At 38.3% G+C, this 14,328-nt stretch overlaps 1 protein-coding gene across 7 annotated transcripts in view; it reads right to left on the reverse strand.

Moving 5' to 3' along the window:
• Positions 1-1,686: 1,686 nt before the first annotated feature.
• LOC124127082 overlaps positions 1,687-14,328 on the reverse strand; it is an 81,559-nt gene continuing 68,917 nt past the window's right edge. For all 7 annotated transcript variants that reach the window (XM_048394329.1, XM_048394330.1, XM_046490530.2 and 4 more), the window contains exons 4-11: positions 9,685-9,845; positions 9,068-9,146; positions 6,597-6,673; positions 4,676-4,836; positions 4,461-4,548; positions 3,626-3,751; positions 3,239-3,397; positions 1,687-2,953 (exon numbers count right to left, since the gene is read on the reverse strand). In XM_048394329.1, the coding sequence (XP_048250286.1) occupies positions 2,628-2,953; positions 3,239-3,397; positions 3,626-3,751; positions 4,461-4,548; positions 4,676-4,836; positions 6,597-6,673; positions 9,068-9,146; positions 9,685-9,845 (1,177 nt within the window). In that variant the 3' untranslated portion in view covers positions 1,687-2,627. The remainder of the gene's footprint in view (positions 2,954-3,238; positions 3,398-3,625; positions 3,752-4,460; positions 4,549-4,675; positions 4,837-6,596; positions 6,674-9,067; positions 9,147-9,684; positions 9,846-14,328) is intronic.

Consider the following 14,328-nt stretch of genomic DNA (forward strand, 5'->3'; position numbering starts at 1 on the left):
GGCGTTTTTAATAAACTGATTACTTTTCCTGACTGCGATAGATTGTCTGTTCTTAGTTTTTTTCAACAGTTAAGTCTGTTAACATTTTTACATGTTTAGGGACCTTCAGTCTTACATTTGGCTGTGAAAATCAATGATTCTTTACTGCAGACTTTTGCCACATATTCATACCCTCCAAAACAATTGTTGTATTACATACGGATACAAAATATAAAGTTATGCAAAAATGTTACACTATCCGTGTGCGAAATACGCTCCAGTCGGAAAGCGCACGTAAAATCTCCTAATATAAGTAAGTAAAAGTCAGAGATCCCGACAAAATCTAAAAACTCAGAAACAGAATTTGGTCCCTGATAGAAAAGGACTTTAGTTACAGGAAAATGAAACAAATCTTGTTAATCTACGGAATGTGTCGACTGTGAGACCAAACTTCTCATTCTCAATGCCCAAACATTTATCAAATAAACTAATGTAGCTACGGCGCATACAGACTGCTTTCATAGATCAACAGGGCCTCAAAAAGTATTTAAGTGGGTAATAACGTGGACGCTTCATGATTTGTATTGTTCTTAAACTCATAAACATGCGGGCACGTGTATGTTTGTTTAAACAATATGGTAAACATCGTTTTGGCATACATATACAGTTATTATGACCGCAAGACATAATGTAACATGTGAATAAAATGAATATATTGCATCGGTAAAGTTAAATGATAAATTGCGAAGTTCTAAAGTATAAATAGACAAATGCATGAACCTATGATACAACAGGTGGTATGAGCAAATTGGAAACGGAAGATCGGTTATCGGTCTATACTTTCAGAATAAGTTACGAGCTACCAGAAATCACGGATTATCTTAATTCGTTTAATGAATTACTATTAATAGTCCCAAGAAGACGTGTCGCGACTTTCAACATCAATGCACGAGGGTCAGATAATCCGCAAATCCGAGATGCGAGTAGATGTTTCTATATATTACCCAGAGTCTTTTCTTGTATAAGAGAATGAAGAAAAATGTCGGGGTGCTGACTAAAGTGATATCAAATGATTGTTTGAACGATGTCAAACTAAATCATCTGACGCAAAAGATATTTCCAATCATTTGCGACACGACATTAATGTACGGACAGCCACTCAATGCCTTTCCCAAGCAACGAAACAACTGAACACAATGTGTCAATAAGTTAGTCAGCGTTACTCAAACATAATATTTCTCAGCGAGGCTTACCGAAATAACGGATCCGTTCCCCTGTGGGTAATATTAGCATTAGCATTAGATCGAAGAAATATATCAGTTATGTAGAACGGTACGAAGCACCGGCTTGTATTGAATTTAGCAAATTTTATGTTTATTTAGTAATGATAAAAGATATAGTTATATGTAAAACTAGAATAACAGATATATCATGAATTACAGAATGAAAGTTAGAAGTTTGAACACAAAATACGAGTAGATTGATATTGACAGTAATACAAATGTGGCAACGTCTGCACAAAATTCTGCCATTTATACGAAGGTGTTTAGATGAGATAGCCAGTATGTTTATGTTTATCACTGCTTCCCTTATACCCCCCCCCCCCCCCCCCCCCCCCTCCCCTCACCATCAACAATATTACCGGAACAGGTATCTGTGTGTGTATAATATATACTTATGTGTGTGTACATGTGTGTATACGTGTGTGTATGTGTTTACGTGTACGCATATGCGTGTGTGTATGTGCACGAGTGTGTGTTTTTTTGTCGTGGGGCTAACTTTCTTAGCTGATTCCCTAAGGGGCCTTAAATAACCAAGAACCCCAAGAAGGTAGCACTTACTGAAGGAACCATCCTGCATCGTAGTGGACACTTGGACTGTGTCGCGTCACTGAGGACTGGTCACCACAGAAGAAATCGTATCACCACAGTACCAAAAAGCAAACTGAACCCAAGATGTGCATCTTGCCGATAGAAGTATGTAGCCTGTGCTTTGTAACACCAAGATAAACACCAAGATCAATATGTATATCCAGCAATCAAAGAAAACATGCAATAATATTTTACGGTTGTTTTGAATCTCTTTCTTCTCCTAAACCACCCCGTCCAAAGTATTACAGGACGACTCGTTGCTACCACTCGGTGAAATGCATACTGTGCTATTGTTGATATGCAATCGTCACAACTGGACTGGTTTCCTGTCAAGATGGATGAAGAGGTTCTCTGCAGCATAGCAGAACAGATATACCATAAAAGTATGTTTGAACACTGTTCTGTTCATGGTTTTACACACGTGACTGTACATCAGTTCATGACTGTGCTTTACATTCATCATAAGTAACTAGATCAATAGTGAAACTATTGCACTGTCAAAAAGCATTACTCCGTAATAGACTCTACATCTTGTCACATTACTACGTTGGAAGTCTGTGGGTATTAACTAGACACTTGATGCGACTTTTCACATTAAATGACCATTCACACTGTATAAAACAAGTCATGGGATGTTGTCCCCGTGAGCAAATAATAGAAATGGTAACCACTATTGCAGACAGGTTTCCAGAATGCAATAATCTTCCACATCCATGTTAACGAATGGAAGGAAGTGCAGTGATAGCTTGTAGACAGATGATGTACTTCTGGGGCATATCATGTTGTTGCCTGCACAGGTTGAGAATACTGGCGATGAAAATGCACTTCAGGTTCTGTGAGGAGACCATTGGTCTCGTCGGGCACAGGAGCAGTAGGGTAGGTTCTCCCCTGAAACACGGCGCTAGTGGTATGAGGGTCCATGTTGGTCTGGGCTTCTAACAGTTTATTTGTTGTTTCAAGATTCTCCCCTTTTTCAATTTGTGTTTTTTCTGTCTTTTTAATACACGGAAAAACGTCAGCAATGTCATGGCAAAAGTTGTTCTGGGCTCTGTTGTAGGTGTGATTTTCAATCACATTACCTTCAGCGTCCACACATAAGTCACCTGCAAAATAAAACTTTCCAGTTACATTGACTGCTGAACATACATCCTACAGGGACATGCACACCATGTATGTTCCTACACCTTCAGCAAGATGCACGTGAAACATAAACTAACAAGGACAACACACGAGGACGTGTGAATGTGACACAATATCAATTCTGGTATTCAATTTTAACATCTGGCAAGAAAATTAACGATCATACTGAGATGCTTGAGTCAATCACCTACGTACGTATTTTCACTGTAGGCAGGTTGCTAGATAGGTTCATTCCTGATAATACATACCAACATCGCTTCTAAGTCTGTTGCATATTTCATAGACAATGTCATCTCGTTTACAGTTACGGAGACACTGAAACAGCTCTGTCACTGCTGTATGGTTCTCTCCTTTCCAAGACTTCCACTCGCTCAGATATCCCTTAATTGTCTCTCGTGGTGTTTTGTCTGTCAACAGAAACAGTTAGAATGTCACATATTGTTCATAACATCGTCTGTGGACATGGTGGATATTCTCAACTTACTGTGTAGCCTCTGTACCTTGACTGATTCATCACATATGAATATATGCTACTGTCAAACGATTATTAACATTCTGGCTGGATATAGAGTTATCAGGGAACGTTGAATGTATGCATATACAGTTAGAAAGCCAATAAAACATCTAATATGTACCTTTATAAGTTTCCACCACTAATTCGTATTTGCCCGGCATAGGATGTGATCTGAACATATCTTGTGCCAGACCCCATGCCTGTCGTTCAATCCTGGACTCGATCTGGCTGAATGATTCGTCCAACACTGAAGTAGCAATGGTATAACGAACATTAGTAATCACGTCATACGGAGGGAACGCGTAGTCGCACGTCAGCGAAAAGTAACTGTGGCGAAAAAGAATGGTAATATTGATGAATATATCCTTTATTAGGAATCTTGGTCAATAATCACATTATCCACGAGATGTAACACGTGTAGTGACATGTAGCACATTCTACAATATTACATCATAAAAAGCTTAAGAAATATAAGCAAAAAACACAAACCAGAAATGTTTTTGCAGATATTTGCAAAAAACAAGAGCAGAAACTTCGCTGCTATCTTCACATGGCAACACAAACCACGACATACCTCAATACATTTCTAACCAGTACCTTCAGGTTGCGGGAACATTGCCTCCTCAAACCAGAATAAAGTCCCCAGTCTGTATCTACCTTAGTGAACCATTTTTAATCACTTCCCGTTTAATACATCGATTGGGAAACAATATCTAACGCAGTGCACCGTTAATACAGAAACACCATCGTATCAAGTCTAGCTAAAAAGACATGTAAATGTATTTTTGGCACGATACCTTCACTTGCGCTTTAAGAAAACATATATCAAACAAATGAAGTGCGAAGGGCAAAGTAAAAAAAGGCAAACCTAAAATATATACCCAACATATACGAACTACACATCATCATGTTCCCAAATGTCACTTCAGTCTTTTTACCGTATCTAAGCACTGTACCTTTTTTGCTTAGATCATCATCTTTTTCGCACTTTTGAATGATCAAATTCTTGAGTTCTTCGAGTTGATCCTCTGTTAAGATTACATTCTGGAAACAAACATAGTGTAACGAGGTGAACAGTAGACATATCCACACAGAAGATGATTATGATGATGATGATGATGATGATGATGATGATAGAGAGACATAGACAGAGATAGAGAGAGAGGCATACCCTGTGTGTCTTCTTGTGGTTCTTCCGTCTGTAGAGGAGCAGGAGTACAAGGAGGACAAGAAGAACTAAAGCCCCCACCACACCGCCTATAATGGCTGCTGTTTTCAGTTTTGTGTTTGGGCCATCAATTTGAGATACAATACTGCTGCAGTCGTTGATGTCTGCAATGGAGACAATGTAAGAAGAGTAATCTTACATTCATTACCATAATTATGCAACTTCACATGCATAAGCGACGACTCAAACTGCAAATTACACTGGTGGCTTGCACACTTTGGTAGATGTCATGAAAGATGATGTTAAAGTATAGGTTCCCTGACAACCAAGCGGTTCAACTGATAAGCTAACAGTATTGATAAAACAATCCCTGATAATTACAATAAAGGATCTTCATGTTTGTACAGACTGTACGTAGACCACTGGTCACAACTATACAGTTTGTCATATGTGAAAGAATGTAAATATATATCAGTTAAGTTCAATAAACTGTTGTTGGTGTATGGTAAATAGCACGATAAGATACAATTACGTATTCCATGGTGACATATACAATCAATGAACTGTCAACATATCTTTTCACCATGCAGATATATGTGTAAGCATATTTTAATACTTGGGTGTTCAAACATGGTCTTATTATCATGTGAGAGTAGACATGATAAATAACACTCTAAACTTCTAAAATAACATCTCCTCAGTCCAGTTGCTTTAGGTCCTAGGCAGAAATTTAATTCGTACCTTTGATTGCAGCAAACAATGTGTCTTTGTATTGGTTATTTTCTTTAATCTGCCAAAACTCGCTAAACTGTCTGTAATCTATTGCTGAAGTCCTCTCTTCATTCGACAGATGTCCCTGTTGACGGTTTAGTTTGTGGTTGTACTTAAAACGCGTCTGCCAGATGAAGAAGCAGTTCAAATTCAGGTGTATTATTTCGTATCAAATACGTTGCTCGTGTACCTTCCATCAGAACAGGATGTTCTGCTGCTCCATAGTTTTGATTTGCCAACATCATGCATGAGGGTGAAAGTTCTGAGCCAAGCCCCAGTCCTTTAAATGCATCCATTAAATCCAAGTGCACAGATTGTTCATGGAGGATTGAAGAAGATTAGTCAGATACGCTTCTTTGTTAGCAGATGGGACAAGCATTGATTGGGCCCCAATACCGTGGCAAAACCAACACCTTCCCCATATAACGCTCTGAGAAAAGAGATGGTACTTGTAGGTCAGGGCGAAAAATACGCCATTGACACATTTAGTATCCTCATGTCATAGCCACATCTTCCAAGTAGAACAATACGACATGTGAAAAGTATTCTCCAAGTTGACTATACGAGGAACCTGTAATCGTGATCAGCTATAAGAGACTCAAATTCACCAAGCAACGAGACAGGTGGAATTCGGATCCATATGGTTTCAGGTGTCATGTCTTTCAAACGAAGTGTAATGCCCCCACCCCCCCCAACATTATTATTACTACTACTGATAAAGAGATGTGTAACATGAACGGGTACTGTATCCAGTTTTGAGATGCCAAACCAGGCCATCTCCAATCCAGGATATGCTTAAACGTATTGGAGTAAAGCCAGCATCTTGTAATACCAATGCCCACATGTCTGCCATTTCCAATTTGTCACTGGCAGCTGAATAGCTGCTGTCAAGGTACAACATAAATTCAATAAAATAATTATGATCTCAAAACACCGTTAGGAACGTTTAACTAAAGATACACTATAAACAAATGGTTTATCAGCTGAATGATGATTCTTAGCAATGATGCCGCCATTCCTATGGCTACCGTTAGTCCTCAAATCTAGTTGAGCTGCATTAGGTCGACGATAAAGTAAATCTCTTGTCCAAGCTGCACAATAGTCAACCTGGCGATATACTTCCCCTGACGGCCTATGGAGACCAAAACCTTACCTCTAACTACAGGGCCACATTCATTGTCGAAGGTGCCATTACTTTTCTTTTTCGTGCATCGACTCTCCTTCTCGCAGCTGAAACACGAGAAAAAAGAAATTGGAAAACGCGCCCATAGACCATTATAACCCTGTCCCCCAAATCGCATTACTCCAGAACCAATCAATATCCCATTTCTTCTCCCCTACAATCCAATTAGGTGATCTTAAATATACACGTAATAATTACACAGTTAAAATAATACTGCAGAGGTAGTTACAAGAGACAACTATCAAAAGACCAACTTCCTCAATAATCAGAGATAGGAATACTCTGTTCTCATGTGTGCACACGGTACTTATCGTCTGCATTTGGTTTGCCATGATGATTTACTTTCCTCAAATGATTAATTGAAACCCCATACAATGAAATTGAACATATATAAATGTGTACTACCTCAACAGCTCACTCTTATGTTTGATGGCACAACTCAGCCTCCTCATTACAACTCACGACAAATTGTTTCAATAATCAGCACAAAGGGGATTTTACAATCAACGTAGGGATAATTGTTTTTAGCAATTCCGAACCATGTTTCTATTGCTTGATCTTCAGTTTACATTCTCTCTTGTCTATAGCCTAGCCTGAGTATTTGAAGATTTCAGTATTTACTCATTGTCCGTGATTTCGGTACTATTCCTGTTTGCACATTTCGGGTTGGAAAAGTAGCTGCATATTACGGGCGGAATAATCTATTGACGTTTCCGACTGCATGTCATGAAACCCATCTTAAACTATTATTTGTTTGTTTCTATCTTATTAAAAGTATAACATCTAAGGTTCCTGTATCAGTAGTAGTTGTCTTCACCAGAGCTAATGCATCCGCTCAAGACATACATCACCTCATAACAGCAAAACAACGTACGTACATGAAGATGTAATACAATCTCCAGTCTGAAATTGTCTTTGGTGCAACCATTAATTGAATAAGTCTTTGCTTAAAGAAGGAATTACATTTGATATTGAAGTTTATGGTGAGGTACAAATGTTTGCTTAAGCTACAGAATGACAGGTTGGTGAAAGGCGTCGCTACCACTGTCAAAAGCAAGATAACAAGTAATCATAAAGAGTCCTTTGGAAAGTTAATAACAATAATAAAGTAGCAACATGGTAGTCCGATCAGACAAGTGGTTGTGTTGTTCCTACGTAAAGAGTGTAATGTCCCTCCAGTGCAATATGGTGTCCCGTGGACATTAAGAGAAAAGTATGCATCAAAAAGGCGAAATGTTTACTCTGATCCAATGCATCAACGTACTTGGCTTATAGTTTGGTAAATATTTTCACAATATATGACGATATTTATTCCTTCAGTTACTTACTAATAGCTGCAATGGAAACAGAAAGTCGATTTACCAATACAAAACTTGATCCAAATCCAAACAAAATCAAAACACTAAATTAGGCGTTGTCAGTACTAGTATTTGACACGTTTCTGTATACTCAATTAAAACAACTTGATATTAATGGAACGATTGATGATGCCAATTTATCTAAGGTGTAATTCAGAGAAATTGGTCGCCAATTGTTGAGAGTAAACGGCATAATGGGCGAGTCCGCCTTCGTAAGATAATACTATATCCTCCAGAACATATTTTCAGTTAGTTCTTCAAAACATACAATTGTTTGTTTTTTTCTGAAATGAGGCGCCATTTATGGTTCAGAACATCCAGCATGTGCAGTGAAAGTGAACCTTTTCGGAAAAAACGTTATTATATTCACAAAGGGAACAAATTATTTTATTCGAGAATTGTGACTCAGAAACTAATCTGGTTTTCGATAATCTGGATCCAGATGATTTATTGTGTCGATAGTTGACTGCAGCTTAATATTGGGTTGTAAGATTTTCGTAAACGTGCTATTAGGATATTCCCCTATATTTTTCTCATAATTTCTTATTACAAAACGAGGACTTTTTGTCTCCCGGAACATACCTCGTGGCACTCGTAGAATGAGGTGTCATACATAAGTAATATGAATAATGATAAACGGAGGAGCAATAATAAATGAGAATTATGTCTTAAAATTAACTTTATCAAACCTCTAAGTTACATTAATCCCCTATAACATTATGATTAATGATTAAAAGAACTAAACTTGGAATGTGTAATTCAAACAATACTCAGGATTTATACATTCAAATAGTTCAGTCATTGTTCAGTCATAGTTCAGTCATATTTAAGCCTTAGTTGCCATATAGAAAATCGGATTCAGAACTCTTCACAAAATTCAAGTGTCAGCTCTATGAGAAAGGCATATGCAGTCTCAGCTTCATTGGTGGGGTCTGAAGAAAAAATGTCTAGGGACACATACGAATAAGCTGCCGGTGACATAAGGTCATTTGACTTGCAGTCAGGTGAGCCTGTTACTAAAACATTTACCATCACTCATTAAAAGAATGGCATATTTGAAAAAAAACTCAGAAACATACTCACTTTCTAAGAGGCTTACACTTTTGTCTTGGATTTTTTACATCGGAATACATCATTTTCTCAATACAGTTTTCACATACACCTGTAACACACAAAACAGACATAACTGTACCTTTTACGTACAACGTCTAATGAGAATACATGGGCAAATTAGAAACCTTGAGCAGCAACCCGAACTGCAAAAAAAGGACCGACTTTGATCAAAATGACAAACTCTCCCTCCCTATGCACATTGATAGGTAAACAAGTACACAAGAATAAGGTCTTCCAGACAGACAAACATGCTTCCGGAAACTTCAAAATACAATTTACGTGACAAAATACATCTAGAGTCCTTTGGTGTTAGCGATAGGTGCCAGTCTCTAAAATATATAATTTTGATAGAAATATACAACTCCCTTTAAATTGAAAACGTGGCTCATTGAAATGAGACCACAACCTGGGGCAATTCTAGACTTGCTTCATCTAGGGCTATAAAATCACGATAAGGACTGGGCATAAGCGAAAATAATATGGTTCAGGGACAGTGTGGCAGACTACCTGTGCCTTTCTCTCTACTGGTAAAGGTTATATCACATATTATCTTATTTCAAATCATGTATCATATCATAGTGACTCACCATATTCGCCTTGACCAAAACCCTTGTCGCAGTCTCTGTTTGGGACACAGGCTCTCTGATCCTCGTTCTCAAAATGGTAGCCGGGATTACATTCACAAATTGCATCTTTGACTGTGCTGCCGTAGTTGCTGTACTTCATAAACGGCTTATCACATCTTTTCCTGAAAGGAATCGAGAGAAGCGACATGATAATACTTTCCTCCAAACGGTAAACAGGGCACACATGAGTCACGAATCCAAAAAAGAGAACGTACTCTCCTGGTTTCGTTCAGAGTCTTAGGAAGAAATGTAGATTTATGTTTAGTCGTGTGGATCCCGTTTTCAAAACCCTTCTGGTTTCTTAGTACCGTACCGTTCTCGTGGGTTTCACCAAAGTGATATGAGACTTGCTTCACTCGTGGTATGAACCTTTCCATGTGGAATTAAATACTGTTTGAACTTGAAGTCATTACTCACTACACTTTTATCAAATATTCATTGTCACTCAAATTAAACAATACAGGCTCATCCTCGACATGATCCCAATTAAGTTATTCTTGTCGTGCACAATGACGGATACAAGCCTTTCTGTGTTTTGACAAATGAATGTGCGGCCTATTCTTTTTGTCTGAGTCATGATATGGCGATAAAAAATCTGTGTATATCCCTATCAACCATACTCCGGGATGGCTGATATTAATCAGTGAATCTCGGTAATGACTGGACCACATCCCCCTTCCACTTCGTCCACACCGACCGACTATCGAATATCGCCTCTGTGGCGAACCAGGCGCACGCTTTAGAGAATGTATTGTGAACGGTCACCCTATAATGACCCCCTGTGATTTGGAAATTGTTGACGATTGAGAAGAATGTTGACACAGAACCGCGCCAAGGAATGCATGGTTTCTATCTTAACGGGAAATCAATGATAGAGCAGGCCTTCTTGTCTTAGGCTACCGGTAGGGGAAATCAATACTGAAAAGCATACATCATTTCAGAACGGGGCTACCGAGGTGGGGACAATATCGATGTTCAATGACATAAACGAAAATACTTCCTGCGATAGAATTTTAAAATGACTTTAATTTCATGTTTTCTAGCACACCGTGAAGGAGTGATGGAGAGGTATCTATAAGGGTATAAGTATATGTTATGATACAATACGGATTATGGCACGGTATGTGCTCGTGGGTTTCACTAAAGTGGTAAAAGTCTTATACCTGCTTCACTGCGGGATTTCTGTAAGCTAACACGCCGTGATAAAACTGAAATACTGTTCAAAGACGCGTTAAACCCAACTCACTCACTTCACTCTTGCCGCGTTATCCGTTCGCCATTTATCGTTAAATCTCCTCATAAAACTTACTGCTCACAGACGTCCGACTTTAAACTGGCTTATATGGCAGCAATATCGGAAGTGTTCTGTACGAACCATTATGACATTTTGTATGGAGCAAGTATGTGGTATGGTGTATGACATATAAAACGTTTTCAGCATAATTCTTTGTTTCACCCAGCTGCAGACATTCATACGTTTCCCTCGAGTGTCACTGCATTTTAGACATCTCGGAAAACTCCACATTACCATTCCCAATCCCAAAGTTCATACACAATATAATTATAAACTAATCACTAAGAAAAATACCAACTGTGAGGACATGCATAGTCCTCACTTTAATTCAAATTCAATTCACTTTCTATTTGTCCACTCATCTTTATCATCTCACCTCACCACCCTACCTGTATAAATCTCGATTGAACATTACCTGATTTTTATCGTTCACCTGATGAAGGGGCAAAAAGGGTAGTCATTAAACGTTACCCATGTCCAAATCCATATTTCTTGTGTCACTGTGATGTACACCTTCCAAATGCCTGACGAAATACACTCTCATTTCGAATACGTAATATATTCTAGATAATGTTAACAAAAATAAATGTAAAAACTGTACACAAGCTATTGCAAATAACAACGTTTTCATGACATAATTTGGGAAATATATGGGAAGTATTAATATTTTCTTTACTAAATATTCTTTACACAAAGTTCAACTCTGAGTCTTACATACCTACTAAGCTTATGTCCATAACCTTTAGAGGAGAAAATGTTTACAGAGCCAAAAATGCATTTGGATATAATTCATGAGTATTATACATAACGTTTTCAGAAGAAATCGTAAAAATAGCTCATAAATAGCTTTTTCAATATGGCTGCGATGGCCAAGGCCAAATAAATGACAAAGTCTAAAATATCGAGAAAACAGAGAATATTTACCAAACAGTATTCAATTTTGAAAAAAATGGCGTTTTAATCGCCATGAAAAGTTTCACCGTTCACTAAGCTCGAAATACAACTGTCAAACACAAGCCCCACTACAACCCGATCTGTCATGCTCTCTGTAAACATAAATATATAGTTATATACCTACAATAACTATACACATATTCTCTCATGCTCTCTGTGAATATAAATATATAGTTATGTAGCTACAATAACTACACACATATTCTGTCATGCTCTCTGTGAACATAAATATATAGTTATGTAGCTACAATAACTACACACATATTCTCTCATGCTCTCTGTGAATATAAATATATAGTTATGTAGCTACAATAACTACACACATTTTCTGTCATGCTCTCTGTGAACATAAATATATAGTTATGTAGCTACAATAACTACACACATTTTCTGTCATGCTCTCTGTGAACATAAATATATAGTTATGTAGCTACAATAACTATAGACATATTCTGTCATGCTCTCTGTGAACATAAATATATAGTTATGTAGCTACAATAACTACACACATATTCTCTCATGCTCTCTGTGAACATAAATATATAGTTATATACCTACAAGGACTACACACATATTCTGTCATGCTCTCTGTGAACATAAACATATAGGTATGTACTTACAATAACTATGCACACATTCGGTTACAGACAACATATACATGTTTGAAACAGTATACGTACATATGAGTTTATATTTTAATGACGTGGTCCAATGGTTACAGTTGCACACAGTCACTATGACGATGTGCGTTTACAGTTGACAGTGTAATGGTCACAGCATATATAACACAGATTATCGTGATGTCCCGGAGACCGGGTCGATTTCTGCCATTAGGGGTATAAATTATAAATTTTTCATAGGCGTCACAACAAGACACAGGGGTTACTTCATGTGACTTGCTGTTTCTTGCTTGGTCGCCGTAATTCAACCAATGAAGATAACCGTTAATTTTCGTGGTAATTAAACGCTACAAATACAGTTCGCGACTGGAGACTGCGCGCCGTACAGAAGCGTCAAAGCAGTCGAAATATCCACATCTTATATGTTGATAACAGTCAATACCGTGTTCACAGAGATCGTTGCTGTGGCACCATGTATGCAAAGCCGACAGAAAGGCATAGCAGCAGGAGTATTGACCAAATGGAGACGGTGATCGCCGATAGCTTTTAAGGAAACTAAAATGGTACGGACAAGCCTAAAGTAATGAAATCAATGCTGTTCAGGGCCTTCTGAACTTGGATAGCATGTATCCTCCTATTCTTGTGCATACTTTCCCCGAGGGAACCGGCGCGTATTTGCGACAGGATGTGCTTAATTCCAAGTGGAAGGAAATTATAGAGAAACGACGGATGATTTCATGCTCCGTGATCAATAGAATATCCGGCCGTAGTGTAGGAGAGACGAGACCTAGGTGTTTGTAACGAGATTTGCCTAGAGAAGTACGACAGCGTGGCTGGGCATACCAATGTTAAGCTTGTTGTGTTGCTTGATGCCCGAGCTTCAATGGGAGACCGATTTATAACTGTTTTGAAAGGATTGGATACATGGTGCGATCAAATCCCTCTCTTCTTACTTCGAGTACCATTAATGCATGTTATATAAACCGAAGTTGACAGCTTCAGGCAGGTTGTGGTGAGTGGGAATGTCACAATGGATAGTGGTACTTGGAAGCACTACCCTGTGTTGCTGGATTTGGGAATATGGCAGAAAGAATAAACATACTGCTCCAATACCTGTGCGTTAAAATTGTTCCTCAAGTAAGTGTGTTTGACATGGGGAAGGCGTTGTAGCTGGGATTCCTGGAGGGTGGAAACTAAGTGATTAAAGCGGTAACTTTGTGATTCGTCATAGCGAAATCCTTTTCATTGAGAATGAAGTTACCTGCTTCAATTTCTAAATCCTTGTAATCATTATCACAAGGTATGTAAGAAATGTGTTCTAGGTGTGCCCTGCGAGATCTGATTTTAACCGTGCCATTACATTCATATAACAGTTTGTTAGGAATGTCAAACATCCAGATCATCGTACACGGGGCTCCGCTGTACCGGTGACAATGTTAACTCACTCACCGTTACAACGAGTTTCATTCTTTGGGAACCTATCGTTGTAGGTTCAACAGCATACCCATCATATTTGTCAGCATCATATCCATGCTGGTGGGTTTCACCAAAGTGGTAATCGCCTGAGACCTGTCCTCCCATTTTAAGCTGACACGCCGTGATATAACTGGAATACTGTCAATAGCTGCATAAAAACTCACTCACTCCTTTTATGTTTTCAAGCGCTGAATGAAATAGTATCCTGTTGAGAGCATACAGCTAACACATCCACTTTCAGAATACCAGAAAAAAACATCG

Source organism: Haliotis rufescens, unplaced genomic scaffold, assembly GCF_023055435.1.
Source record: "Haliotis rufescens isolate VD_foot unplaced genomic scaffold, xgHalRufe1.0.p SCAF_13, whole genome shotgun sequence".
Lineage (NCBI taxonomy): Eukaryota > Metazoa > Mollusca > Gastropoda > Lepetellida > Haliotidae > Haliotis > Haliotis rufescens.